This window comes from Apodemus sylvaticus, chromosome 6 (assembly GCF_947179515.1).
Source record: "Apodemus sylvaticus chromosome 6, mApoSyl1.1, whole genome shotgun sequence".
Lineage (NCBI taxonomy): Eukaryota > Metazoa > Chordata > Mammalia > Rodentia > Muridae > Apodemus > Apodemus sylvaticus.
In genome coordinates, this window is record NC_067477.1 from 100,716,998 (window position 1) to 100,742,925 (window position 25,928).

General features: G+C 44.6%; 1 protein-coding gene across 1 annotated transcript in view; it reads right to left on the reverse strand.

The window, feature by feature from the left end:
* Positions 1-25,928, reverse strand: part of Nol10 (nucleolar protein 10) — an 84,998-nt gene that overhangs the window by 44,169 nt on the left and 14,901 nt on the right. Inside the window, exons 9-13 of the mRNA XM_052186064.1 lie at positions 25,358-25,443; positions 18,990-19,068; positions 17,770-17,919; positions 14,166-14,232; positions 8,118-8,170 (exon numbers count right to left, since the gene is read on the reverse strand). Of these exons, the coding sequence (XP_052042024.1) occupies positions 8,118-8,170; positions 14,166-14,232; positions 17,770-17,919; positions 18,990-19,068; positions 25,358-25,443 (435 nt within the window). The remainder of the gene's footprint in view (positions 1-8,117; positions 8,171-14,165; positions 14,233-17,769; positions 17,920-18,989; positions 19,069-25,357; positions 25,444-25,928) is intronic.

Sequence of the window (25,928 nt, forward strand, 5' to 3'; positions counted from 1 at the left end):
TGCTCCCAACATCTGGTCATCAGATGCCTCACAGGTATTTGTTCACTGATTTTCAACACAGATCTAAAGTGAGACAAAACTGCTTTGGGTGCTGGGGAAAAGCACCTTCAACCCACATTTTATGTAGGGAATGGGGGATACACAGAGAGGCAGATAAGTAAGCACAGCGGGGGATGAGAGGGCTCTCACTGTATGTTCTGCAGCACAGCTACTCAGCTGTGTCCTCAGGGAGAATGCTGAGAGAGCCCACGGCTTTCTAATAAAGCCTCGCTTACAAAACAGGTAGCTGGGCCTCACCAGGTCCCTGGTCTGCAGTACAGCATCAAGACTGTCTGATTCTGGTGTAAGAGGATATGACACAGATAGCTAGGAGCAGCCCAAAATGAATGCCAAAAGGTGTCTGGTGGTCACTCAGCCCTACGCACGTTTGAAAAAGCATCCTCTGTGTCTCCGTACATCTCTATTCAATGTAACTATTCCATGTGAACTTCTACCTTTCTAGTCTCTTAGGACTGGTCATGAAATATACCTACTTCCCTCACTTAAAATTTTAAATTGCTAAATTTTTTTTAAAATTTTTTTAATTTGTTAAATTTTCAAAAAAAATTTTTTTTGGTATTATGTGCAAGAGTCAAACTCAGTTTTTAAAAAAAGTTATCCTTGAAGAGTTTGGGGGGTTTTGCCAGGCAGTGGTGGGGCATGCCTGTAATTCTAGCACTCTGGGAGGCTGAGGCAGGCAGATTTCTGAGTTCTGAGGCCAGCCTGGTCTACAGAGTGAGTTCCAGGACAGCCAGGGCTACACAGAGAAACGCTGTCTCGAAAAAAAACAAAATCCAAAAAAAAAAAAAAAAAAAAAGTTTTGGGGGTTTCTTGGAGATGCAGACAGACATGAGTAAACTTTCCCTGTCTAGGGTCCACGTGCCTTGGCTCCCACAGGTGAAGCCAAATAGCAGCAGAATTTGGCTCCTTTGTTTTGACTTTTGTTTTTCTGCTTAGACAGCACAGCGGGGACTGTAACACAGTGCTAGAGTGCTTGGCCCTAGGGATAATCCCTGGGTGTCCTGGTTTGCTGTCTATTGCTGTGATAACACTGAAAGCCAGTTGGGGAGAAGAGGGTTCATTGGGCTTTCAGGTCCCAGGCACAGTCCACCGCTGAGGGAAGTCAGGTCAGGACTCAACAGAATCGGGGGCAGGAACCATGGAGGACGGCTGTCTACTGCTTGTTCCCCACGCTCGCTCAGCTTACCTTTTCCTTTCTTCACACCCTTCTCTCATCCTTCCTTCTTCCTTTCCTTTGGGGCAGGGTTTCACAATGGATCACTGGCTAGCTTAAAACTCACTGTGAAGCAAGATTAGCTTTGAACTCCCAGAGATCAATCTGCCTGCTTCTTCCTCCTAAGTGCTTGGATTAAAGGCAGTGCCACCAAGCCTTGCTCTTTGACACCACCCAGGACTGCCTGCCTAGGGCACCACTGCCCGGAGTGGGTTGGACTCCCACACCACACATTAATCAGTAATCAAGAAAATGCCAGCTCTCGTCCTCTTCTCTTCCCTCTCGCTCTCTTCTCTGACCTTTCTCCTTTCCCATTCTTTTCCCCTCTTTCATCTCTCTACCTCCCCTCTCTCACTCTACTCTTCTACAATAAAGCTAAAAAATAAAAATAAAATAAAAATGTCACAACCTTGCCTATGGCATCCCCAAAAAGGCAATTAATACCTCATTCACGGCTCCCAGATCAATCTAGCTTGTGTCAAATTAACAAAAAACAAAACAAAACAAAACCAGCAGACCAGTAGCTACCACCCACCCAAAACTCAAATTCCTCTCTAATAATTTCATTTTGGTAACTATATGGCTGGTTTAGCTGGCAATCTGGTTTGACAATTTGGTGATCCTTATAAGTAGAAATGGTTTTTACCAAGATCTAGTTTCAGCAGGATGAGAGGAGACAGAGAATCTGGTCTCTAGTCTTTTCTGTCTACCTTACAGAACATCTCAAACTGTGTGCATAGTTAGGACATTATTCTGAGCAAATGGGTAGGCTACTGGACCAGTTTTAAGCAGAAGATTAAAGGACTGGTTTATACTTGTTCTGTTTGTATTTTTACTGTTTACGTCAATCTAGATGTTGACTTAAGAAAAACAGACTGCAAAGTGAGCTATGGGAGTGCACACATACAATCCCAGAACACTGGAGGCCAAGGTAGTACCAACTGCCTGGATCACACAGAAAGACCCTAAACAAACAAACAAACAAACAAACCCAACAACAAGAACAACAGAAGGCAGACGGAAAGAGGGACAAACGGGTTAAGAGGACAAGGCAAGCTTGTGGGAACCAGGCCCAGGCCCAGGCGAAGGTCTACTGCTGGGGTTCTGCATGGACACAGGATGTGCAGTTGGCATTCAAGTGGAAGAGCTGAGGCCACCAGAGAAGACACGCAACAGGTGAGGAGGAGGCTGGACAGGAAGCTGTAGTGGGTCATAAAGCATGGGGCAGTGGGCTGCCTGGGAGTGAATTCAGACAGAAAGGCAGGCTCTGAGCCGAGTGCTCCCAGCCTTTAGATGGAGGGAAGAGAGCCAAGGCCCAGGCCCTGGGACATATCAATGGGAGACAAGAGCCAGCAGAGACGGAAAGAGCCAGACAGGAGAATGCAGGGTTACACACAACATGAAGCTGCACAGAGCCATGGTCACTGGCATGGGAGACAACTGATGGTACACTGGGCTGTCCAGGAAGAGCAGGGCCTGCACCCTGGCCCCCCTCACCCTGCTACTGTTATGTTTCCAGGCATTTACGATACAAACCCAGGTTTGTGCTGTGATCACAAAGATCAAGCCTCAGGTCTTAAAAAGTTGAAAGCGGAGATATTAGTTTTAAAATATTTGCATACTATCTAAGAGGGACAGGAGTTAATATTCAAGTCTGACAAAGACCGAGACAAGGCTCTGCTGCTGTGCATCCTGTCTCCTCTATGAGCCACGTCAGTTCTGCTCGAGTTCTCAGGCCATTTCTTACCACAAGGACCAGTGCAGGCTAGACAACCGTCTTTGGGTTGGCTTTGTTTTTTAAAGGGTTACATGCTTTCTTATATTAGTGATTGTATGTGTGCGCGCTCATGTGTGTAAGTGCGCAGCCAGATAGAGGACAGAGAGTAACACCAGGTGCACACTTGTTGCTCTCCACATTGCTTTCTGAGTCTCTCACTGAACCTGGAGCTCCAGGTTCTAGCTGGGCTGGCCGGCCAGCAGCTTCTTAGAATCTGCCTGTCTCTGCAACCCAGCATGGGATCACAGGTACACAGCACTGCACCTGGCATTTATATGGATGCTAGAGATCCCAATTTTGGTCCTCAGACTTGCACAGCAAGCACCTGCCATCTGAACCATCTCCCTAACACCCCTACCCCATCCTTCATGCTTTTAATCTGCCTTATTTGTAGGGATTGGGTATTCTAAAAATAACATTCCAATTTTTAAATTAAATAGTAAACGGTAAAATACTTAATCAGTATATTGTGATGATTTATAATAAGCAAACAAAAATAAAGAAAAATGTAGACTATGTTTTTTCCTAATAAACTGTTTTGAAATAAAATAACTACCAGGATTGAAAGGAAGGTTAAATGGTTATTTCATATAATCTTTTTAGCAGCTTAAATTTACATTTCAAACAAAACTGAAAATATATACCTCTAATGAACTCAGTTATTCTGTTTTCTAAATCAAACAGCTTTCAAAACAGGTAATGCTACATTTTCCTCCGCTAAGCATGCACATCCACTATGGAACATGCAGGCAACTCCTGCTGTGGAGCCTAGGAGCTTACAGGAACTTGCTATACAGAGCCTTGAACATCAGGAGCATTCCCATTGGAGTATCAGGTGCAGGGCTGGATTCCCTCAGGAGTCTGCAGTTGCCAAAGGTGTTTACTATGCAGAGCTAACCTGAAATGGAGTCAGCACTGTTCTTGCCCTATGCTACTAAACTACTAATAAATCAGATGCTGAAGCAAGTAAAGAAACAAGGACAACTCCCTTGAGAGAGAACAAAGACAGGACTTGGAAAGTGAGATGAGGATGAGGGGAACCCACTTGGTCTTCCTAGCATATGGAAGGGGCCGCACACTAAAGTCGGAAACTGTGTCTCCAGAGATTTCAAGTATTCAGGAAAGATGGTATCAGCTGGAAGGGCAAACACGAACAAGCTGAGAGAACATCATGCTGCCTTTTCTGTAGCGTAGCCTGTAGGGATGTGTGGGACGGCTGTACTGATTTATAAGATGTTCGTACAAATCACAGGTCAGACCTCCTAAACTTGGCACAAGCCATGTCTTAAACACACAGTTCTCTGGTTCTATAGGCCTCAAATGAGCCTTTGAGCCAAATGCAGCTCCTTAAGTTTGATATTAATCTTCCGGTAAATGGCAAGCTTTCAGCCCTGGGGCTTGCTCTTGCTTTGAAGGAGCAGTAAAGGAGCAGGTGCCAAGTGAAGACAAACGGGGCTGTGGAATAGATTTGGTGCAAGAGTGGCAGGCAGACTGTGGGGTCAGGAAGGAGAGCAGAGGCTGAACTGCAGCTCAGCACTCGGCCTAGCAAGACCTGTGCACACTGGCCCCTCATGAGCAGGCACCTGGAGAGGGCTCTGGGCCCATTTCATAGCCACCTGTCAAACCTCAGCTGCCCAGCTGAGACTCAGGGGCCTTGTGAGGGAGGCAGGCTTGTGAGTCAGAAGCAGTCTCATCACCTAGCACCACAGCTCCTCTTGCTCTTGCTGCTCAAAGTCCTCATCGCTTGGAACAACAGCACACCCCACTGTTGGCTGAGGCGCAGTGTGGGGGCAAAGTGCTTGGCCAGCACCCCTCCTTGGCCAGTATGAGGTGCAAAGCCCTGGTGTGATGCCCAGTGCAGGAATGGACAGGAAAGAAACAAGCCACCCCCAAACAGAACCAAAGAATTGCATATGAATAAGAGGTCTCCTCAATTTTAAAATAGCCCACACATGCCCAGCAATAAAATACAACAGAGAAACCAAGCTTGGTGGCACACACCTGCAATCCTACTTACTGTAGAAGGCCTAAGTAGAGGTGGGGTGGGAGTGTTGGGGGGTGAGGGGGTGGTGACTCACACCTTTAATCCCAGCCCTGGGGTGAGGGGCAGCAGAGGCAGGCAGATCTTTGTGAGTTCAAGGGCAGCACAAGTTCCAGGACAGCCAAGGTTACAACAGAGAAGCCCTGTCTCAAAAGCACACCACCCCCAAAAAGAAAGGAAGGAGAAGAGGGGAGAGCAAGAGAGGGGAGGGGAGGAGGCTGAGGCAGGAGGACCAAGAGCTTGAGGCAGCATAGATAGCTCAGGTCCTAGGCCAACCTGCCCAGACAGTGAGATCCCATCTCAAATTGAAGAAATATAGTAGAAATGACTGCTATGCAGCCCAAGCTATCCTACTGCCTCTGCTCCTGAATTGTGTAGTCATGGGTGTATCCACTGTGCCTGACTATTTTAGGTGATTTTTTTTTTCCTTCCAGTGTTAGGTATTGAACTCAGTGCCTGTGAATACTAGCTTTAGGTGACTTACTATTGAAGTTAATATACCTAAGATTGAGTCTATAGAACTGGATACAATTTACTTATAAAACACTACGTTGCCACTCGTGGTAGAGCACACTTGTTATCTCACCACCTTGGAGGCAAAGCCAAGATCAGGAAAGCTCTAGGTCATCCTTGGCTACATAGCAGATCCCTGGCCAACCTGGGCTGCATGAAACCCAGTCACACACACACAAAAAGCAAAACTGAAGATTAAAAAAAATAAAATAAAATCCACATATTTAACACTATAACAGAAAAGACAATGGACCAAATATTAATAGCATTTATAGGGACAGAGCATATATTTTTCCCCTCATACTTTGTAAAATACTGAAAATAAGAACATGAATATATTATTTGTGTAATTAAATGTGTGCCATTTCTGCAAAAGGTCATCTCACAAAGTAAAAAATATCAAAAGGAAAATATTTTTATTATCACCCACCTCTTCCTGCATGGAAATGACATCAGCACGCACGCATGTGCCCTGGCAGAGCCTGGGCTCGCCCTTGTTTCTTTCCTCCTCCTCACACCCGTATCTACACTCCTTACCAAGTGGGTCCTCCTTCCCACACCTGCCTCCTCTGGGCTGCATGGCATACGAGCTCTTGGCCTGTACCATCCCTGTGATACCCCCCGCACTGCGGAGCTGCCCTTTTGATGTGGTGCTGGCGCGGAGCTGCTGCTTACTAGGAGTGCTCCACAGTAAGCACACCTAGGGGAGAAGGAAGCGACCAGGACAGGAGGGGGGGCGAGGGGAAGATTTTCTTAAGGTCCACCCACATCTCCACAGGTGGACATTAATGCCAAGTCAGATTTGTTTCCTTCTCAAAGGGTCTTGACCTACCAAAGTACTGATGCTAAAAAGTATAGTCCAGCACTGCCTTCCCTCAAGGGAACTGCTACGGCCTGTTCTGACTGTTTCCAGCTTAGATCATATGTCATTCTCTTTGTAGAAACAAACAAGCTTTCCAAAGGGCAACCTTGGCCTCCTCACTTGGCTGCTCATGATGTGCCAGACTCTGCATGCCTCCCGAGCACACACACTTCCAGAGCCTTCCCAATCGGGCGCCTGCTCTGCTCCATGAGACCCTCTCCCAGCTCTCCACAGGCACCCCCCTGCTGCTGAGATGCTACCCCTATTCTGCAGCTCACCCTGCCCTCCACTAGTCTACACACTCAAGCTCCAGGCTCTCCCTGAAGTCACTCTGGGTAGTTTTCTGAGTTTCTCCCAGCACCTATCCCACTCTGGGGGAAGGGGCTCTCTGCCCAGGCACTCTCAAAGAGTCCTCTTCCTCCAGCTCATGGTGCAGACCTGAAATCACCTTTCTTCCTGTTTTAACCCTGAGGATGGAGGAATGGTAATGCACTATGTACTGTGTGCCGCAGGCATCCAGCATGTTGCCTGACACACAGCTGATGTAACAAACAAATACCTATTAAGCCACGGAAACATGGGAAGATGGATGAAACGGCATCTGTGAGGCTGGGAAGAGGAGCATATGACAATACAGGAGAACCGCAGCTTCCCGTTTGAACAGCTTTCACTTTACTATCACTCAGAACAAACACTACAGAGTGCAGCAGCATTAGCCTCCTAAGACAAAGGAACTCAGAAGCAGGTGGAGGCCGGTGAAAACCAATCCACAGACAGCCGAGCTACTCCAACAAAGACGGCCATGATGGGAGGCCAGCAGCAGTGAGAGTCCACTGCTCTCAAGTTTCCCCGTTGGTAATACCCGCCACTCTGCCAGCTCTACATGAAGGCTGCCTTACTAAGAGAACACATCCCTGTTCTTTCCTTCTATAAACCAAAAGGTAAAAACACGGAAGCTCCCGGAGTAGAAAAACAACTCTTTAAGAATGACAATATGATAATCTAAACTATGTGTCATCACTGATAATCCTGATGTTCTGACTTCTTGAGTGTGCAACTTATTTTTAAAAGAGGCAAACTACAGTGAGGTAACTAGAAGAACAGTAGACCAGCAGCTTTCAACCTGAGGGTCTCAGATCCTTTAGGGGTTGAACAACCTTTTTACAGGGTCGCATATCCGATATTTGTGTTACATAAATATCAGACGTTTATATTACAATAACAGTAGCAAAATTACAGTTATGAAGTAGCAACAAAAATAATTTTATGGTTGGGGGATCACCACAACATGAGAAACTGTATTAAAGGGTCACATAGCATTAGCATTAGGAAGGTTGAGAACCACTGCTCTAGACTCTTAGCTTTGATTTAGACTTCTGCTAGTCAATAGCTTTAAGTTCTAGATTCTGAAATATTTCCCAGCAAAACAAACAACAATGCATATTTGAAGACTACTAAATTTCAAGCCTATACTAAACAGTACAAAACAATTGGCCAACAGAATACTGAGATATTATTCTACTGGGCTGCAGAACACACTATATCCACAGTGAATCTATAGTGCAGCAAAGCCACACAGAGCCTAAAGGCTGTCATCAACACTACCAGTTCAAACACAAAACTCGCTGTGCCTGCCCCTGCTGGCTCTTACCGGAATGTAGTAAATGCCCATCTTGGGGGACTCATTGGCAGTAAGAAGCATTCCTAAAAAGAAATACAATGAACAAGTTAAACAAGTGACCAGAAGTACCCATTTCTACAAAATGTTAAATGCCTGAGTTGCCTTTACCCAATCTTGCTTTCTAGGCGAGAGACCTCAGAGTAGGAGTTGCTGATGCCCTGTCTGTACTGCCCAGGCTTGATGAGCCAGAGCCTCGAGCAGGCTCCAGAGAGGCACTCAGCTCTACACTAGGTCTGGGGAGCTTCCAGCTTTATGCATAAGATGTACAGTATGAAAATAATAATGGAGAGACAGGCTCCTCTCCTGGAGTTAGGAGTTAAGGAACCAAAAGGCCCAGCATCAGAATTTCTGCATTAAACTTTACAGCCAACTGCAGATCAAAATGATTATAGGAGAGTTTTATAGAACATCCTCCAAAAGACCCACATGTCAGGGTCAAAGAGAGGGTTCAGTGGCTAAAAGCACTTGTTGCTCTTGTGAGGAGCCAGGTTCAGTTCCTAGCACACACCTGATGGTTCACAATGATCTATAACTCCAGCTCCAGGGAAACTGATGCTCCCTCCTAGTCATTGTAGGCACCAAAAGTACAACTTGGTCACATAGATACATTTTGGCAAAGCATTCACACACACAAAATATTTTTAAGACCCATATGTCACTAAACAGCCCTTAGAGTGCCATGATCATTTTAGGGAATTTTAAGAGAATAGACCACTAAAGAAATTAATTTTAGTTAGCTTTAGTTAACTAAAAAGAGAAATTAATTTTAGCCTCCATGGCATTTACATTTCAAAAAAGTAAACCAGGCTAGAGGGCAACTCTGCCATTCAACAAAGGGAGTTCCTATAACACAAAAGCCCAGAAATCCACAATTTGTTGGCATTTAGCTACTTCATGTCAAGTATTAGATGGTTCAACTGCCAGCAAGTATCCCCAAGTTTTCCAAAGCACCTCCAAGGTGGCAAGATATTCTACAGCCAACCCTTTCATAACTACACACAAAATCAGCCGGCATTTCTCAGACCCTTTACAAGGTAATGCAGGATCCTTTATAAGCTTGTATATGATCTCAGGAAGCATGGCATCCTTGAAAATAAACAGCACTAGCCCCATATAATTTGGAGCATAAAAACTCTGCTCAAAACAGATAAAATGAAAAGGCGTCTAATGGTATCAAATAAACCATTAAGTAGTCTAAATACCACCCAACAAAATGAAAAAGAATCCCGCCAACTACATGGGATCTATGGGCTCACCTTCTTGCTGCTTCTAATGAAATGTCAAACCAAATAGCAAAGGTGACTCTAAGAGCAGCACAAAGGCCACTTAAAACTTAAGACCATGGAGTTAATGCAACCGTCTTCTCTAATAAGCAGCAGGAGACTGGCATTAGGGCAGCATTTCTACTAAGTTTCCTAAGAGAAACAAAACTGTTCAGAGAGGGACAAGAACCCAGCAACTGGAGTCCAAGACACCCTCCTCTGTTACCACTCTAAGTGGTAACAGAGATCCGGTAAAGCAGTGCCCTCCTGGGACACATGACCACATCAGAACTCATCTGGGTATATGTCACGGAAAAGCTCACCAACGCTCAAAACACAAAGTGACCGGAAACAGTGTTTATGGCAGGTCTACTCAGGGGGAGCCCTGGGCCATCTGCAACCCGCTGCCAAGCTGGGAGATAAAAGTACAGAAAAATGAAAGGAATGTAAAGCTTGTAGGCAGATCAACACAGCAGTGCCAAGAAAGGACAGAACAAAACCACAGACAGTGTTTGACACACTTTGCTAGCTATCGTTCTTTACTGTAGTGCACAAAAGCATCAATCTGTAAAGGATCAGAAGGTTAAAAGCACAGGGATATAAAAAAAAAAAAAAAACAAAAAAACCCAGGCAGGTGGCTGGCCAACCATGATTGAAAAGCAGCACTCTAAAACACACAGCTTCAATGGCACTCTCAATGGCTCAAGGCAGACAATGTGGGAAGAGGGGCAGCAGGGACACATCTGTCTGATCTTTAGCTTCTCAGTGACATCTGGAATGGAAAGTCCACTTTTGTGAGCGCTATGTGCAGATGCCCCATAGTTGTTCCTCATGCCACCCTGCTGGAAGGTGCTGATGGGGACAAGAGCTATGGCATTTGCCACAGTCCAGCTGGTCTGTTGCTGCTCTCTGTGCTGGGTGAGAAAGTTGAGGGTCATAATGGGCATATAAGCCTGAAGCAGGTCTTTCTTAAGTCCAAAGCCCACCTTCTTCCCCTTCTGCCAATGGCTCTGGACCTCTGGCCCTGCTGGGGTGGGACCCACACACGTATCATCTTTACATGCCTCCTGTGTCATGTCATGCACACTGGGTCCCTGAGCGGTGCTGCCTCTGACAGTGCCCTCACCTGCAGAATGGCTGCTCCACGAATGGAAGCTGGGCAAAGAGCTGCGTGAGCAGTCAGGCCAGGGCCCGGGAGGCTAAGTCATCTCTCAATCTTCTGAGCTGCTTTGCAAATACAAAGAGACCATGCTAAACAAGTGCCATGATTAGGTCTGAATTACTCCAAAGCTGAATGTGTGAAAAAGAAGGCGGTCTTCCCTTCTCTAAACTACAAGTAAGCACAGGGTGATGAAGACAAAGCACGGAGCGGAAGGAGTATGGGTCCGGGAAAGCCAGAGCAGAGCACAACCTCTGAGTGCAGCAAGGAGCCCAAGCCGACCGCTGAGGCCAGCACACACTATGTTGGCTTGTGAAACAATTATTGGCCTGGTTGGCACACTCCTGTAAGGCATTTGTCAGACAAAGCCATTCCGTGTCCAAACCACACATGGTAAAGATTTCCGAACACACTGAACCAACTTTGCCCTCCCCACATGGATGGTCCGCTGGAATGAGACCTGACATACAGAACCTGAAGTTTGGCTTGGGCTGTGTCCATGATTTTTTTTCCCCCAAAATACAAGGTTTCTTTGTGTAGCCATAGCTGTCCTAGAACTAGGTCTGTAGACCAGGCTGGCCTCTGTAAAAGTAATTTTTATTTTCCTGATGTAACTGTTGTCTTGGAGGCTTCCTGCCTCCAAGTGCTAATCTAGTCCTAGTCGTGGATGTTTTTAGCCTCTCTCTGTACAATCTAACCTAGGCCTAGAATGTTCTCAGCCTCTGAGACTTCCTGCTGAATGAGCTCACCCTTTCTACTTCTTTCTGATCTCTGGCTGGCTGGTCCTACTCAGCTGCTCTGGCTCAACTCCCCTTCAAGCTGCCTGATTCAAGCTAGCTTTTCTCAGTTTCTCTGTCCTAGAACTAGGTCTGTAGACTAGGCTGGCCTCAAACTCAAAAGATGTACTGACCTTTCCTGGTATAATTGTTGTCTTGGAGGCTTAGTGCTCTAAATTGCCCTGTTTAGTCTCAGCCTCACTTTGGTAATATGTTCTAATCTTCTGGTTCTCTCTGCAACCTATCTCTTTATTACCGTCCAAGTAAAACCACCTGCCTTCTCTCTGCACTCTCTCTTAATAGCTTCCCTCTCCTCCCTTTTCTCATGAGAGTTGGGCATATCCTATTCTATCAAATCTTTCTCTGATTTGTCACTTTGTCTGCCAATCAATTAGACATCACTTTCAACTGTGGGTGCTTCCTTCCACAAACTAACTTTACCTTCATTGTTTGGGATTAAAGGTGTGTACCAAGGGCATGCCTGTATTCCAGTCAAGAGGATTAAAGGGGTGTGCTAAGGAGCTGAGCCACACCACACCTAGAAAAAGTTTTTTTCAGTAAATATCACACTCTTGGGGTTCATAGTGTGATCAAACATTCTTCAACATACCCCTGCCTCCCAAGTACTGGCTTTAAAGGTGCACTACACCTGGCTTGTCCATGATCCTTAACCTAAACACAGGTCATCAAGCAGGTAGACCTCACTAAATTCTATCAAGTTGGGGGACCTCACTGCCAAATTCAATCAATCCTTCACTGTTACTTTAGGTTCAGTATAGGACAGAAAACAAACCAAGTGACATCAGGACGAACAACTGCATATATTCAAGAGACACCCACTCTACCAGAAGACTGGCCTGATCTTATAAAAGTTAACGCCATGAGGAAGAGGAAGTGCAGTGTGTGTGAGCTGGAGGAAGGGGGGTAGACTCCAGAGTGAGGACCCCTTACCACTCTCGGCCACCCTTTCAGACTGTTTCTCCCTCACCTACCAATCTTTCTCTTCCCCCTTTTCCATCTGCTACTTCACTGGCCTCACTGAGCTTCTATGCAGCCCAGAATCCACCTAAGGGCATTTCAGTACCTCAGCACCTTCCCCTCAATGAGTCCTCAACTTAGCAGAAGTGACCACATACCCATCTGCCTAAGACCCAGAAATTCTTACAAATGAAATGACAAGGTCCTCCACTGCCTGCCCCTCCTCCCTAGGAGCATGTAACTAGAGTCCATTTCAAAAGGTTCTAACCAAAGCCTTGCCTTATACCAGGCAGGTAACTACCCAATGTCTATGACCACTCATGGTGCAAGACAGAGGGCCAGGTATGTTGTCACAAGCCCACAATTACAGTACAAAGAAGGCCGAGGCAGAGGATCATGAGTTTGAAGCTTGGTTGGGCCAGAAACTGCTTCAGGGAAGCTGCTGGAATATGTAGGGAGAATCTCAATAAAACAAAAATAAATAAGCAAACAATAAATAAATAAACCCAAAAGCCAGAGAGAAAGAACAAATTGTGGGCCACTGACTACACAGGGTTATAATATGATATGTGATAGACTTGCTTTTCTCACTCAGACTCAAAGCAGTGAGTGAGTCTGCTCTTTCCTCCAGGCCCCAGCTACAGAGCCACAGGCTCTGCCTCAGGTTCTACCTAATGCATGGTCCTTTGATACTGCTATATCCAATCCTGTGAAGGTTCTCCATTCGCTCTTCTCCCCCACTGCTCTAAATGGAATGGCTCCTGCTATCTCCAGTCTTACACGTCCCCTTGGGTGTTCATACCCGGTCTGGCTTCTTCACTGGTCAATCTGTACTTACTTATGAACATTCTTACCTGCTTACCTAGACACATAAGCTATGGTGTACCAGGTGTTGAACTGTGGCAAACAATCACTACCTCTTGTTGTCACTGCCTAATACTTAAATGCCAGAAACACATGTGCGACTCGCTCAATTCAAGACACTATTTCATGGGTACTGCAGTTCTAAGCTGGCCCACTCTATCTGTGCAGGTCCTCTAGTGACAGATGAAGCCCAGCTGGTCAGGTGACCACCTGCACCCACCTGTCTCTTCACTTCAACTCTCCTGTGACCCTGTTATTGACCCTCCTACGATCCTCTTCTGACACTGTCTTCTTGGTGACTTATCTTACCCACAAAGCCACTCATAATCCCTTTCAATGACTGCCCTCCAGACTGCCCTCCACATAAGACCCTGAAAGCCTCCCCTGCTCCTCTGCCTCACCTCCAACTCTAGCTTATGACTCCCTGTACCACACTGGCACAGTACTGTCCACATGTGTGCAGTGGGACATTTCAGACTTTCCTCTAGACCCTGTCAACAGAATTATTTGCATGTGTCGTCCTCAGGGGACATGGCTTGAGAATGGGAGGGCGCTCTCATTCTTTTCTCAGACCCCATTTGAGATCTGCCCTGAAGGTGCCGCTGAATTTCGAAACCTATCATATAATTTGCTGAACAGTACTTGATGCAGAGTATCCTCAAACCTTTATTACAAGGTGACTCCATCCTCCTTCAAATCTCTAACCTCAATTTCCACATGTCATTACTAATCACATAAAAGAATACACCAAAATAGCATATCACCTGCCGCCTGCCTCCATTTGTTACTAGTTTCTACTAATAGCTAGGCGGGCTGAGCACTGAGTCATGAGAGTGCCCTTTCTGAATCACCCACACCACTTCCTGTTCTGTCTTCTTCCAGGAGACGAAAAACTCAAGAACTGTCCTGAGCAATCCAAGTGTGAATTTGCTATGAAGCAAATGCAGTTTAAAACCCCAGTGTGGGAGCGTGCGCCTACCTGAGCTGGGATAGAGGCAAACATCATTAAGGTCATGTTCTGGCTCCAACGAAGTAAATATTTTCCCCTAAAACAGTAAACAAAAAGTGAATTACTGAATTGATCAATAAAGCTTTTAGCAACAGCACATAGAGAAAATAAAATGGAGACACACCCCAGATAGTGCCACAAACAAGAAAGAACCTAATGGAAAGAACTCAGACTCAAAGATCTTATTTGTCTTATCAGCGTATCAAATATTCTTGTTTTAGAAATGAAATTTTGGCAGAGTTGATCTGTTCAAAACAAAACAGAAGACTCAAAGCCTCAGAGGTGCCGGTACACAGCAGAAGACATCAGGCACACAGCAGTGCCACCAAACCCCAAAGAGACAACCAAGTACAACCCGGAATCCTGCGAGGCTGGAGCATCAGTCACAACATGGTGAAGGCTCCAATATTCCTCTTTAAGCATGGGGAAACATCTACTGTACTACTGAAAACTAAGAAGAAGGCCCAGCTGTAGGCAGGAGTGGAAAAAGACTGGGAGAAAGAGAACCAAGGAAAGCAGGTCATGCAGAGCCAGGTAATCTGTTAGTCAAGAGGAAGCATTTAGTCTTAAGAAACAAAAAGTACCAAAATAAAATTGATTGCTGTAATTACAGCGTGGTTGTCTTCAAATGGGGATGCTGACAAGTTCTGCAAGCTCTTGCAGCGATAAGTCATTACAAGAAGACGGACACCAGGATGTGGTGCACCCAGGGCAGAAGTGGGTGGAGCTGAAGCCCAGGCAGGATGGTTATTTCGAGGTTGATGAAAATCAGTAGCCAAGTTCTCGTTCACCATAAACAGTGAAATTTGCCTGGCTATCTCCCACTGAAGTGGGAAGGAGAGGAGGGCAAGAAAAAGAAGAGAGCAAGAACTATGACAGCACAGATCAACAGAGGCTAAAAGGGCCATTGGTGCCAGAAAACTGGGCACACAAAGCATGACAGTAATGGGTCTGGAAGAGCACATCCAAATGGAACTAGTCACTGGCTTACATAGGATGGGAGCCAGTCAAATGAACGCCTTCTTTATACTACCTTGGAAATTCTTGGAAATAAGAATGAGCGTGGTAGCACACAATTATAATCCCAGCATTCAGAAAGTAGAGGTGGGATGGTAAGTTTGAGGCCTGTGTAGGTTCCCTAGTGAGTTCCAGGTAAGCCTTGTCTACATAGTGAAACTCTCTCTAAATAAACACAATGTATCTACTTATACAATGAAAAATAAGACTTATTGTTGTAGTTGTTGTTGCTGTTATTATTTTTTGATCCAGAGCCTATTATTATTACTATTATTATTATTAATTACTATTTTGATCCAGAGTCTCGCTGTATAGTCCAAGCTGGCCTCAAACTCTTGGTCCTCTTGCCTCAGTCAGCCTCTTAAGTGTGGAAGTTATAGGCAAGTACACAGGTAAATAGTGTTTTTCTATCAATTGTTAGAGATGCCAGAAAAATTATTGGTCTATGATATGAAAAGTCTCCCAGGAGCCCTCAAAAGCCCCAAACTCAAAGCCTACCAAGCAGACCGTTTAACCCCTGCAAGTGTTGGGGTAGTGTTTCCAAAGAATTTAGGAATGCATTGAGCTGGCCACCGGTGCTAAGTTATACAGTAACTAGAACGGACTCATATCAAGGGCTGTGAACACCAAGACAGAGCCAGAGGAATAATGAAAGGTCACCACTTCTGAACACTGAACTTATTTTTATTTTATGTGTATTAGTATTAGCCTAAATGTATGGCTATGCAACATATGCATGCAGTGCCTGAAAGGCCAGAAGAGGGCATCTGAGCCTTTGAGAGCAAAGTTAAAAAAAGTTGTGAGCTGCCATGTAGGTGCTGAGAATTGAACCTGGGTCCTGGAAGAGCAGTCAATGTTCTTAACGAATGAATCATTTCTCTAGCCCCAAAACGCAAAATTTACAAAACTCAAAAAGTACTGTCTAGAAAAGCCAGAGTGACAGGTAGCTGGACTGTGCCTGACCTACCAGAATCCTCACACCAAACACAACAGGCACCCGCAGAACCCAGTACCCACTCCAGGAAGTGGGTGGCAGAGGGCATAGGCCTCCTGCTCAGTGTCACCTCAGGATTGTTTTCAAATTAACTCTTTAGCCTATAGAATTAATGCTTATGTTGAAATCAAAATTATCAAGAGACTGTAAGACTGAAGAGATGGCTCAGCAGTTAAAAGCACTTATTGCTCTTCCAAAGTACCTGAGTTCAGTTCATACCACCATACTTAAGGCAATTCACAAAAAGCCTCTAATTCCTGCTTCCAGGAAGTCACCTGAACAATGTAGCAGACACATAGATACACACATACACATGAATAAAACTGTTTTTTTTTAAAAGAATAACAGGAGTAATTGCTGTACTGAATTTATTTTACTGATATAATGAAGATACCTTCAATCCTCTCAAAATGATTTTGAGACAAGTCTCACTGTAGCCCAGGCTAGCCTTGAACTTGAGTTGATCTTCCTACCTCTGCTCCTAAGTACTGAGATGACAGGCATAAGCCATCACATCCCACTAATAGTTAGATTTTAAAAATAAAAACAATGAGCCTAGGCATGGTGGAACCCACAGCAAATCTGACACTATCCTGAGCTACATAAAACCCTGTGTTTAAAAGAAAAGGGGGCGGGGGTGGAGGGTAAGGATGGAAAGATGGCTCGGTGGTTAAGAACAGTGACTACTCTTGTAGAGATCCTGAGTTCAATTTCCAGCAACCACATGGTGGCTCACAACTATCTGTAATAGGATCCCTCTTCTGGTGTGTCTGAAGACAGCTACAGTGTACTCATATAAATAGAGTAAATAAGTAAGTAAATAAACAAACAAACAAACAAATAAATAAAAGGGAGACAGACAGACTGACCAATATACGAACTTACTTTAAAGGTACTTACTATTTCTAGACTCTGTTTGTTTGAGATGGGGACAGGATATGAACCTGGGACATGCACTGACTCTGAAATGGAAGAAACTCAGTAGCTCCCAGAGCTCTGCTGGGGTAGTCAGTGAGCTGAAAGGTCTCAGGATGGAGCACAGCAGGTGAAAGTGTCTGCTGTGCCACCTGAATTCAACCGTGGAACCCATGGTGGAAGAATACTATCCAAGCTGTCCTCTGACTTCCATGTGCATTACAGCACATCGCCACCCTCACAGGCAGCAGTAATAAAACAAGATGGTGGGGTGGGGGCAGGACTGAAACAGATCAGAGGTAGATCTGTTTCACAGTGATTTTCTCCCATCTAACACATGTTCAAAAAAAATGTGTGCCAGGGACCTCACAACAAGGCTCAGGTAAAAGCCCTAACCACCAGCCTGATGACCTGAGTTCAATCCCTCTTCATGCACAAGTGCACATAAATCAAGATGCTCCTGAACTGAAGACAGGCTCATGTCAGCTGTGCCAAAACACAGACATGCCTGACCTAATGTGACTGACTTGCTGGCTACTCAGCCAGCCTCTTCTCAAGGACCCACTGAAGCCCCTGAAGCACACGGAGAGAGAAGCAGCACTGGGAACAGGCAAGGGAAACAGAGCAATTGCAGCAGAGAGTACGTACGGAGTCCTTGTTCCACATTTTGACAATTCTGGAGTCTGCAGACAAAACCAAATCTAGTGAATTCTGGAAATGAACTGACTTAATGGGCAGCCCGTACTGGTGATCCTTAACAAGCAAGGGCTTATCCGAACGAAGATCATATAACAACACCTAAAAGAGAAAAGTTAATTTGAGTCAAACAAGCCATTTCCAAACAACACATTTAATACTCAGAGTAACGGGAGCTAGGGAGGCAGCTCAGCTACTAGAGTGCTGACCCAGTACCCACAAAGCCCCAAGTTCATTCCCCAGCCCAGCAAATCCAGCCACAAGTGGCACATGCCAGTAGGTTCAGCACTTAGGATATGGAAGCAAGAAAATCAGGAATTCAAAGTCATCCTTGGCTACATATCAAGTATGAAGCCAACATGGGGTATAAGAGACACCTCCCCTCCTCATATACAGACATACACCCGAAGAAAAAGAAAAAACAAAAAAGTTGGAATAATGACTGCCATCTATTTCATAACCTTCTATGAACATGACAAACACATTTAGTCAGAGCCTACCACTAAAGTCAGTTCTTAAAACAGTTTTACCACTTTACTCCTGGGAGTAGTTTTAGGCTCACTAATTCGACAACTACTGATCTATCTGAAAGGAACAGATATTCCTAAGAATGTTTCACTTGCTAATTAGTAATCTGTGGCTTAGGAAACAGCAGGTGCTGCTGCAACAACTGACCTTGAGTGAGCATGGTGGCACGCACCTTTGGGAGGCAGAGACAGGCAGATCTCTATGAGTTCAAGGCCTGCCTCTTCTATACAGAGCTCTAGACCAGCTAGGGTTGTATGTCAAGACCCTGTCTCAAAAGAAAAAGAAAAGAAAGGCTCCTCGCACGCACACATCTAGAAAATAATTAATGAACACAATTCTTATTTGAAATATTCCCAGGGTTTTCAAAATATGTACTTAAGTCCACCATGACTCTACAAGAGTAGAAGGCTGATAGAATTCCAAATTTGGGCCACACACTCTAAAAAATGCTGTTCCAAACCCCTATCAAGAATGTTTGAGGACTACCTCATTCAACTCTAACTCCAAAGGACCAATCTTCCGAGGTGCTAAAAGGATCTAGTTAGTATTCTGGAGCACCCGCTCCACGCCGGCCTCACTTACTGTCCCAGTGCCTTCCACTACACATCCAAACACTGGCTCGCATGCTCACCAGTGGCATTTACCTGCCCTGTGGATGTTCCAACGGCCATGCTCAATGCTCCGTTAAACTTCAGTGCAGAGATGGTGGGTAAGCTGTTTATCCTGAAAAGCAAATGTTTGTCCTCTATGACTAAGTAACAGGGTCATCATTTATCTTCACTTCAAATCTAACAAGGAAAATCATATTACCAGCTATTTGTTTGCAGTCTAACTGTATCCAAACTTTTATAATAAAAAAAGACACTTTTCACACAAATGTAATCCCATAACCTACCTTCATCTTCCAACAGAACTTCTCCAGGGTGGTGGTGTGTGTGTGTGTGTGTGTGTGTGTGTGTGTGTGTGTGTGTGTGTGTGAGAGAGAGAGAGAGAGAGAGAGAGAGAGAGAGAGAGAGAGAGAGAGAGAGAGCGCACAAGTGTGCCAGGAATCAACATCAGATATCTGCAATCCATGTGTGCTTTGGAATGGACTATTCAGTGATTCTGGAGCTTGCTAGTCAGGGCCCCCCAGGGATCTTCCTGTCTCCATCTCTCCAGATCTGGGATTAGTGACTGGTTTACATGGATGCTGGGGATCTAAACTAAGGCCTGTCTTGCCCAGCTAGCACTTTATTGAATGAGCCATCTTCCCAACCCCCAAACATCCCCATCATTACTCAGAGAAACAATTTACCTTGGGATATGGGTAGGTATGCTTACTTCTGATGTAAAACCACTTTCATTCAGGCAGGAGAGACAGTTCAGTGGTTAAGCACATGCACTGTTTTTGCAAAGTACTCAAATTCAGGCCCTAGCATCCAAGTCAGGTGGCTCACAACTACCCATAGCTCCAGGTCTGGGGATCTGACACCTCTGCACTCTCTAGGCACCTGTGCTCATGGGGGGACGGGGAGGGGAAGCGTGCGCGCGCGCGCACACACACACACACACACACACACACACACTCACACTCATAATTTAAAATTGTTTTAAAAATAAAATAGCTCAACTTCATTTATCTAAAGTAAAAGACTAAGACCTAAATCTCTATGGTACTGAAGAACAAAAGGTACTGCTATAAATCTAAAATCTGCTTCTCATGCACCAGCTACAAACACTAGCACCAAAAAATGAAGGTGGAAAAAAAGAGATTAGGTCAGAAGTAGACCAGAGCTGGCTGTGCTGATGCATGCCTGCAATCCTAGCACTCAGGAGGCTGAGATACACTACACAGTGAGATCATGTCCCACAAAAAGAAGCGGACAATAGCTCTGCTTCCAGTCCTTAAGAGCCGCATGCTACCCGGCCCCAAGCCCAGGCCAGACCATGTACGGAGCACTATTAAGCCTTTCCTGCCACCTACAGCCTTAGCCTGGAGCTGCACTGAGCTGCTGCTCCTCAGAGCCTATCACCTACTCTTTAGCATGAACTTTAGAATAACTTTTCATACAGAATTATTTTCCTACTCCTCCGAGGTTTCATAATGCAATTTTATCACTTTCTTCAGACAGGTAAATGATTCCTTCAATAATTGTAGTTTATGCTATGAGAGCTTTTCTACTGCCTCCTCCTACTGGGGAATTGCTAATAGATACCAAATTCACTGACTTTACACATTTATTTCTTAATCAGCTCATGTAACTCTATTACTTCTCCCTGGTTTCCAGGCGACTCTGCTGACTTCCTCGGGCAGACAATCATGGAAAAAAATGGGAGCCTGCTCTATCCAGTACTTCTAACTTCTCTGCCTTCTAGAATTTACTAACCAACACAAGTGACAGGCTACAAGGTTTGTAAAGCTTGGAAAAGCATAAAGCTAAATTAAAAAGAAAAAAGGGGGCTAGGGAGATGGCTCAGAAGTTAAGAACACTGGCTGCTCTTTAAGAGGAGCAGGGTTTGATTTCCCAGAACCCATCCATAACTCTATAGTTTCAGAAGATGCAACACCCTCTTCTGGGCTTCATGGGTACCAGCACTATGTACAGATACAAACAGATACATGTCATTAAAACTAAATAAATCTTAAAAAAATAAAATAAAAGCCGGGCGGTGGTGGCTCACGCCTGTAATCCCAGCACTCTGGGAGGCAGAGGCAGGCGGATTTCTGAGTTCGAGGCTAGCCTGGTCTACAGAGTGAGTTCCAGGACAGCCAGGGCTATACAGAGAAACCCTGTCTCAAAAAAAAAAAATAAATAAATAAATAAATAAAATAAAAATAAAAATAAATAAATAAATAAAATAAAATACGCCAGGCAGTGGTGGTATATGCCTTTAATCCCAGCACTTGGGAGGCAGAGGCAGGCGGATTTCTGAGTTCGAGGCCAGCCTGGTCTATAGACTGAGTTCCAGGACAGTCAGGGCTATACAGAAAAACCCTTTCTCGAGAACAAAAACAAAAAATAAAAAATGAAATAAAATAAAATGTAACTAGAGAGATGGCTCAGTGGTTAAGAGCATTGACTGCTCTTCCAAAGGTTCTGAGTTCAGTTCCCAGCAACCATATGGTGATTCACAACCATCTGTAAAGGTATCTGATGCCCTCTTCTGGTGTGTCTAGAAACAACTATAGCGTACTCATTTATTAAAAATATATACAATAAGATCACTTGAGCGGGGGTGGGGAGGGATGGGGGGGGTGGGGTGGTGGTGGTGGTGGTGGCGGGCGGCAGCGGCGCGTGCCTTTAATCCCAGCACTTGGGAGGCAGAGGCAGGCAGATTTCTGAGTTCAAGGCCAGCCTAGTCTACAGAGTGAGTTCCATGACAGCCAGGGATACACAGAGAAACCCTGTCTCGAACCCCCCCAACCCCCCTACCCCCTAGCCACCCCCCCACTCCCCGCAAAAAAAGATCACTTGAAACTGAATCAGCAGAAGTAAAGAACCAACAATTTTTAACATTTTGTAAAGCCTCTAGATGCTTTTCCCATGACAATAAACACACATGGTCATTGTCCTTTTATAAGGTAGGGATGGGGTGGTGTAATCCCAGCATTTGGGAGGAAAAGCATTAGGAGTTCAAGGCCATTCTTGGCCACCCAGTGAGTTTGAGGGCAACCTGAAGTTTATGGTTTGTTTTGTGGTTTTTCAAAACAAGGTTTCTCTGTGTAGTCCTGGCTATCCTGGAACTCACTCTGTAGACCAGGCTGGCCTTGAACTCAGAAATCTGCCTGCCTCTCGAGTGCTGGGATTAAAGGTGTGTGACACCACTGCATAGCCAAGTTTATGTTTTAATATAAAAAGGGAAAAGAATCACTACCTGTTAAGCAGTCAGGTAACTTTAGTTAACTGCTACCTCTGTTCTTTCTAATAACAATAAACTGGGAGGGGTGTCTGTGTGTCTACCAGATACTCAGGAGACTCCCTTAGACCCAGGAGTTACAGCCCACATGGACAGGGGAGAGCCTCGTTCAAAAAAAAAAAAAAAAAAAACTGGGCCTAGAGAGAGGGCTCAGTGGGGCCAACCCTGAGGCACCTGCTCTCAACCTGACAACTGGACCCACAGGTAGAAGGAAAAAAGTGCTGTCCTCTGACCTCTACATACATGAAGTTGCATGGGTGTGCTCCACCCATGACAATCAATCAATCAATCAATCAAACAAACAAACAAACAAACAAACAAATGTAATAAACTGAAAAGAGAGGAGGAGGAGGAAAGATCGGTGAGGACCTACTAGGAAAGAGCCTCAGCTGAGGACAGGGAGACAGTGCTAACTCAATAAGATGGTGGACACTTATATTTATATTAGTTTCTGTAAAACAACTTAGCACAAACCCTAGAAACTTGGGATCTAGATGCTTGGGAAGTAATCACTGACCTGCAAACACTGGATATGCTCCTGGAGGCTCTGGTTGGCCAAATTGTGCTACATAACTGGTGGGCCTCTACTGCTCTTTCTGTTTCAGAAACTGCTTAGTGTCTTTTGTTATACTAAATATAATTATTTTCAAAATATTTTATCACAACAGCTGAAAAATCCCTTAACTCTAAAGAACAACAACAAAAAAAATTCAATACAAAATGTTAATCAATTTTCATTTAAAAAAAAAAAACAAAACTCCAGTATTTCAACCATATATGTATGGTGGTACACACCTTTAATCCCAGCACTGGGCAGGCAGAAGCAGGCGATCTCCCAGCTCAAGGCCAGCCTAGTCTACACAGTGAGTTCAAGAACAGCCAAGGATACACACAAACACTGTCTCAAAAAAATCATGAAGAGAAAAAAAAGTACTCCCATTATTTCTAAAGACCAAAGTTAAGATGGCTTTGTTCCATACTTTTCCTTAGATTGTGTAGTATCACATCTCCTATAGTTACCTTAAGATATATTATCAGAGACTCCTACACATCTGTTTGCTTTAAAACAAAACAAAATGGGCTGGAGAGATGGCTCAGCAATTAAGAGCACTGACTGCTGTTCCAGGAGTCCTGAATTCAATTCCCAGCAACCACATGGTGGATCACAACCATCTGTAATGGGATCTGATGCCCCCTTCTGATGTGTCTGAAGACAGCTACAGTGTACTTATATACATAAAATAAATAAATAAATCTTTAAAAAGAGAGAGAGAATTGTGTGAGCACACACAGGAGTGCACCCAGAGATCAGAGGACATCTCTGTGAAGCTGGTTCTCTCCTTCCACCTCTGGGGGTTCTTGACACTGAACTCAAGTCATCAGGCACACACCTTTGATCCAAGCACTCAGAAGGCAGAGGCAGGTAGATCTTTGTGATTTGAGGCCCGCACAGTGTACACAGAGTTCTAGGCCAAGCAGGGCTGGAGTGAGACTTTCACAAAAAGAAAAATAACAAGAAACAACAACAAAGAGAAACAAAGCCAGGCTGTGATAAGGGCACAGTGAACTCAGAACACACATCTCGACATAATTCAAAGACAAATCAATGCTTAAGACAAATCTGCTTCCTAGAGAATTTGTAAATATTTAACATAATAGGGTTTTCTAAGTATTGTTTTCTTAGTATATTTCCTAAATATACTAATTTTTCTGATTCTCTCTTTTTTTTTTTAACACTGATGGGTTAAAACAATATGGCAAGTGGCCAGCTGAGGGAGAGCACGCTGCTCGGAGGGGAGTGGAATTTGCCTCGCAGCACCCGCACAGGCTGCTCACAACGGCCTGTAACTCAAGCTCTGCCTCTAGGGGATGCAGTGCCCTGCTCTGGCCTTTTAGGCACCTGCACTCATGCACAGGCACACACCTTATACAAAAAACCCTTAATATGCATTTTTGCATTAGTTTATTCTACGTGGGAGTGAACTTCCTGGCTTAAAATTGCTTAATATTCTCTATACTATGTCATGATTAGTGAAGTTGATTATCATTTTAAAATAAACCCAAATAGTAATCAAGAAAAATGATCGTTTCTATTGTCACTTTAAATGTAGCAGTTTAAAAGGAACAAACACACAAGTGTACTTAACACAGAGTAAGATTTATATATTAGAAGATGCATCTTTCTAACTCTGCCGTTCTTGGTTTGATTCACACTGGATTGCTTGCTCCTGTGATGCCGAGGACTGACCCTGCAGCCTTGCACACTCCACAGGCTCCCTCCTGCTGAGCTGCATTGCTCCTGTGATGCCCAGGACTGACCCTGCATTCTTGCACACGCCACAGGTTCTCTCCTACTGAGCTGCGTCAGCTGAGTCATTCCTAACTTTTTATAATCAAAGATGCTCCACATAACATCTTTTCAAAGGTGCTATGCATTCCCACCCTAAAGGAAATCATACAAAACTTCGCAATAATTTAAAGAGTCCTTGGTGTCACTGTAGCCTGTCACCATCAGACCTTCACCCTCCCACATGACATCAAGGGATGGTACAGGAGGATGTGATGGAGAAGCAGTGCCCAGAGAAAGGCTTTTCTGAACTGACTGCAACAGATAAGCCTGGAGCAAAGGCTGCCTGAGGGTGATCTGCCTACAGCCAGCACCTGGGCAGTGGTGCCAACCTGCGCCAGCCCACACTGGTGAGTGGATGTCAAAGATGCCTTCTTACTTGATTCAAGCTGCTACCTGTGTAACATGTTTTTTCTCTCCAAGTATGTCCTACTCTTTAAATGTTTTAAGTGTAGGAATTAGACTAATAAGAACAAGAAAAAAGGAGTCATCCCTTGCTTCCTTCACCATAGCATTCAAAGCACACCTTCTCGCCTGCTAAGAGTAACAGGCCCTGCCTAGTCACCAATCCTGCAGGACTGAAAACTAAAAAAACCACGCTGCTCTGAGCAGTACCGGGGAGAGGAATCTCCCTAGCTTGCCCACCAGACACCAGTTTAAGATGTGAGTCAGAAAGAGTTTATCCTCTGGCAATTAATTTCATACTGACACACTGACTTAAATCAGAAGGTTGACTGACAGTTATACTACAAACTGATTGCTACTCACTCTGAATCTGCGGTGACACTGTTTAATGCACAATCTAACACGCCGACCCTTTTTCTTACTCTTGGATCCCAGCATTCCACTCGACCCTGAACAGAGGAAAAAAAAACATTTAAGTAGAACGTAACTAGAAAACTTGTAAACATTTACCAAAAATAAGATTTACTCCCACCAGTTCCATGCAGAATCCAAGCTTAGCTTTTAACCTGTGATCCTGGCAGTGACAGGTATTTCACCACAAAGTGATTTACTTCATAGTAAATGGGAAAAAGGCCCAACTAGACTCATAACCCTTGAGTTGGCTCCTACGGGAGGAAGGAACAATAACGTTTATATTTTATGGAAAAGGTCTTTATCAGTTGTCAGTTTGTTTGAATAAGAACCTCACAGTCGTCCAGGCTAACCCTGACTTCCTGGGCCCACGTGATCCTCCTGTGTCAGGCTCTGGAGTAGTTAAGGCCATTAGATAAATCTTTGCTTTAATCTGTACTACTTTTATTTTTTTTTTTAGTTTTGGGAGGTTTTATTTGTTTGTTTGTATTCAGGGTTTCTCTGTGTAGCATTGTCTGTCCTG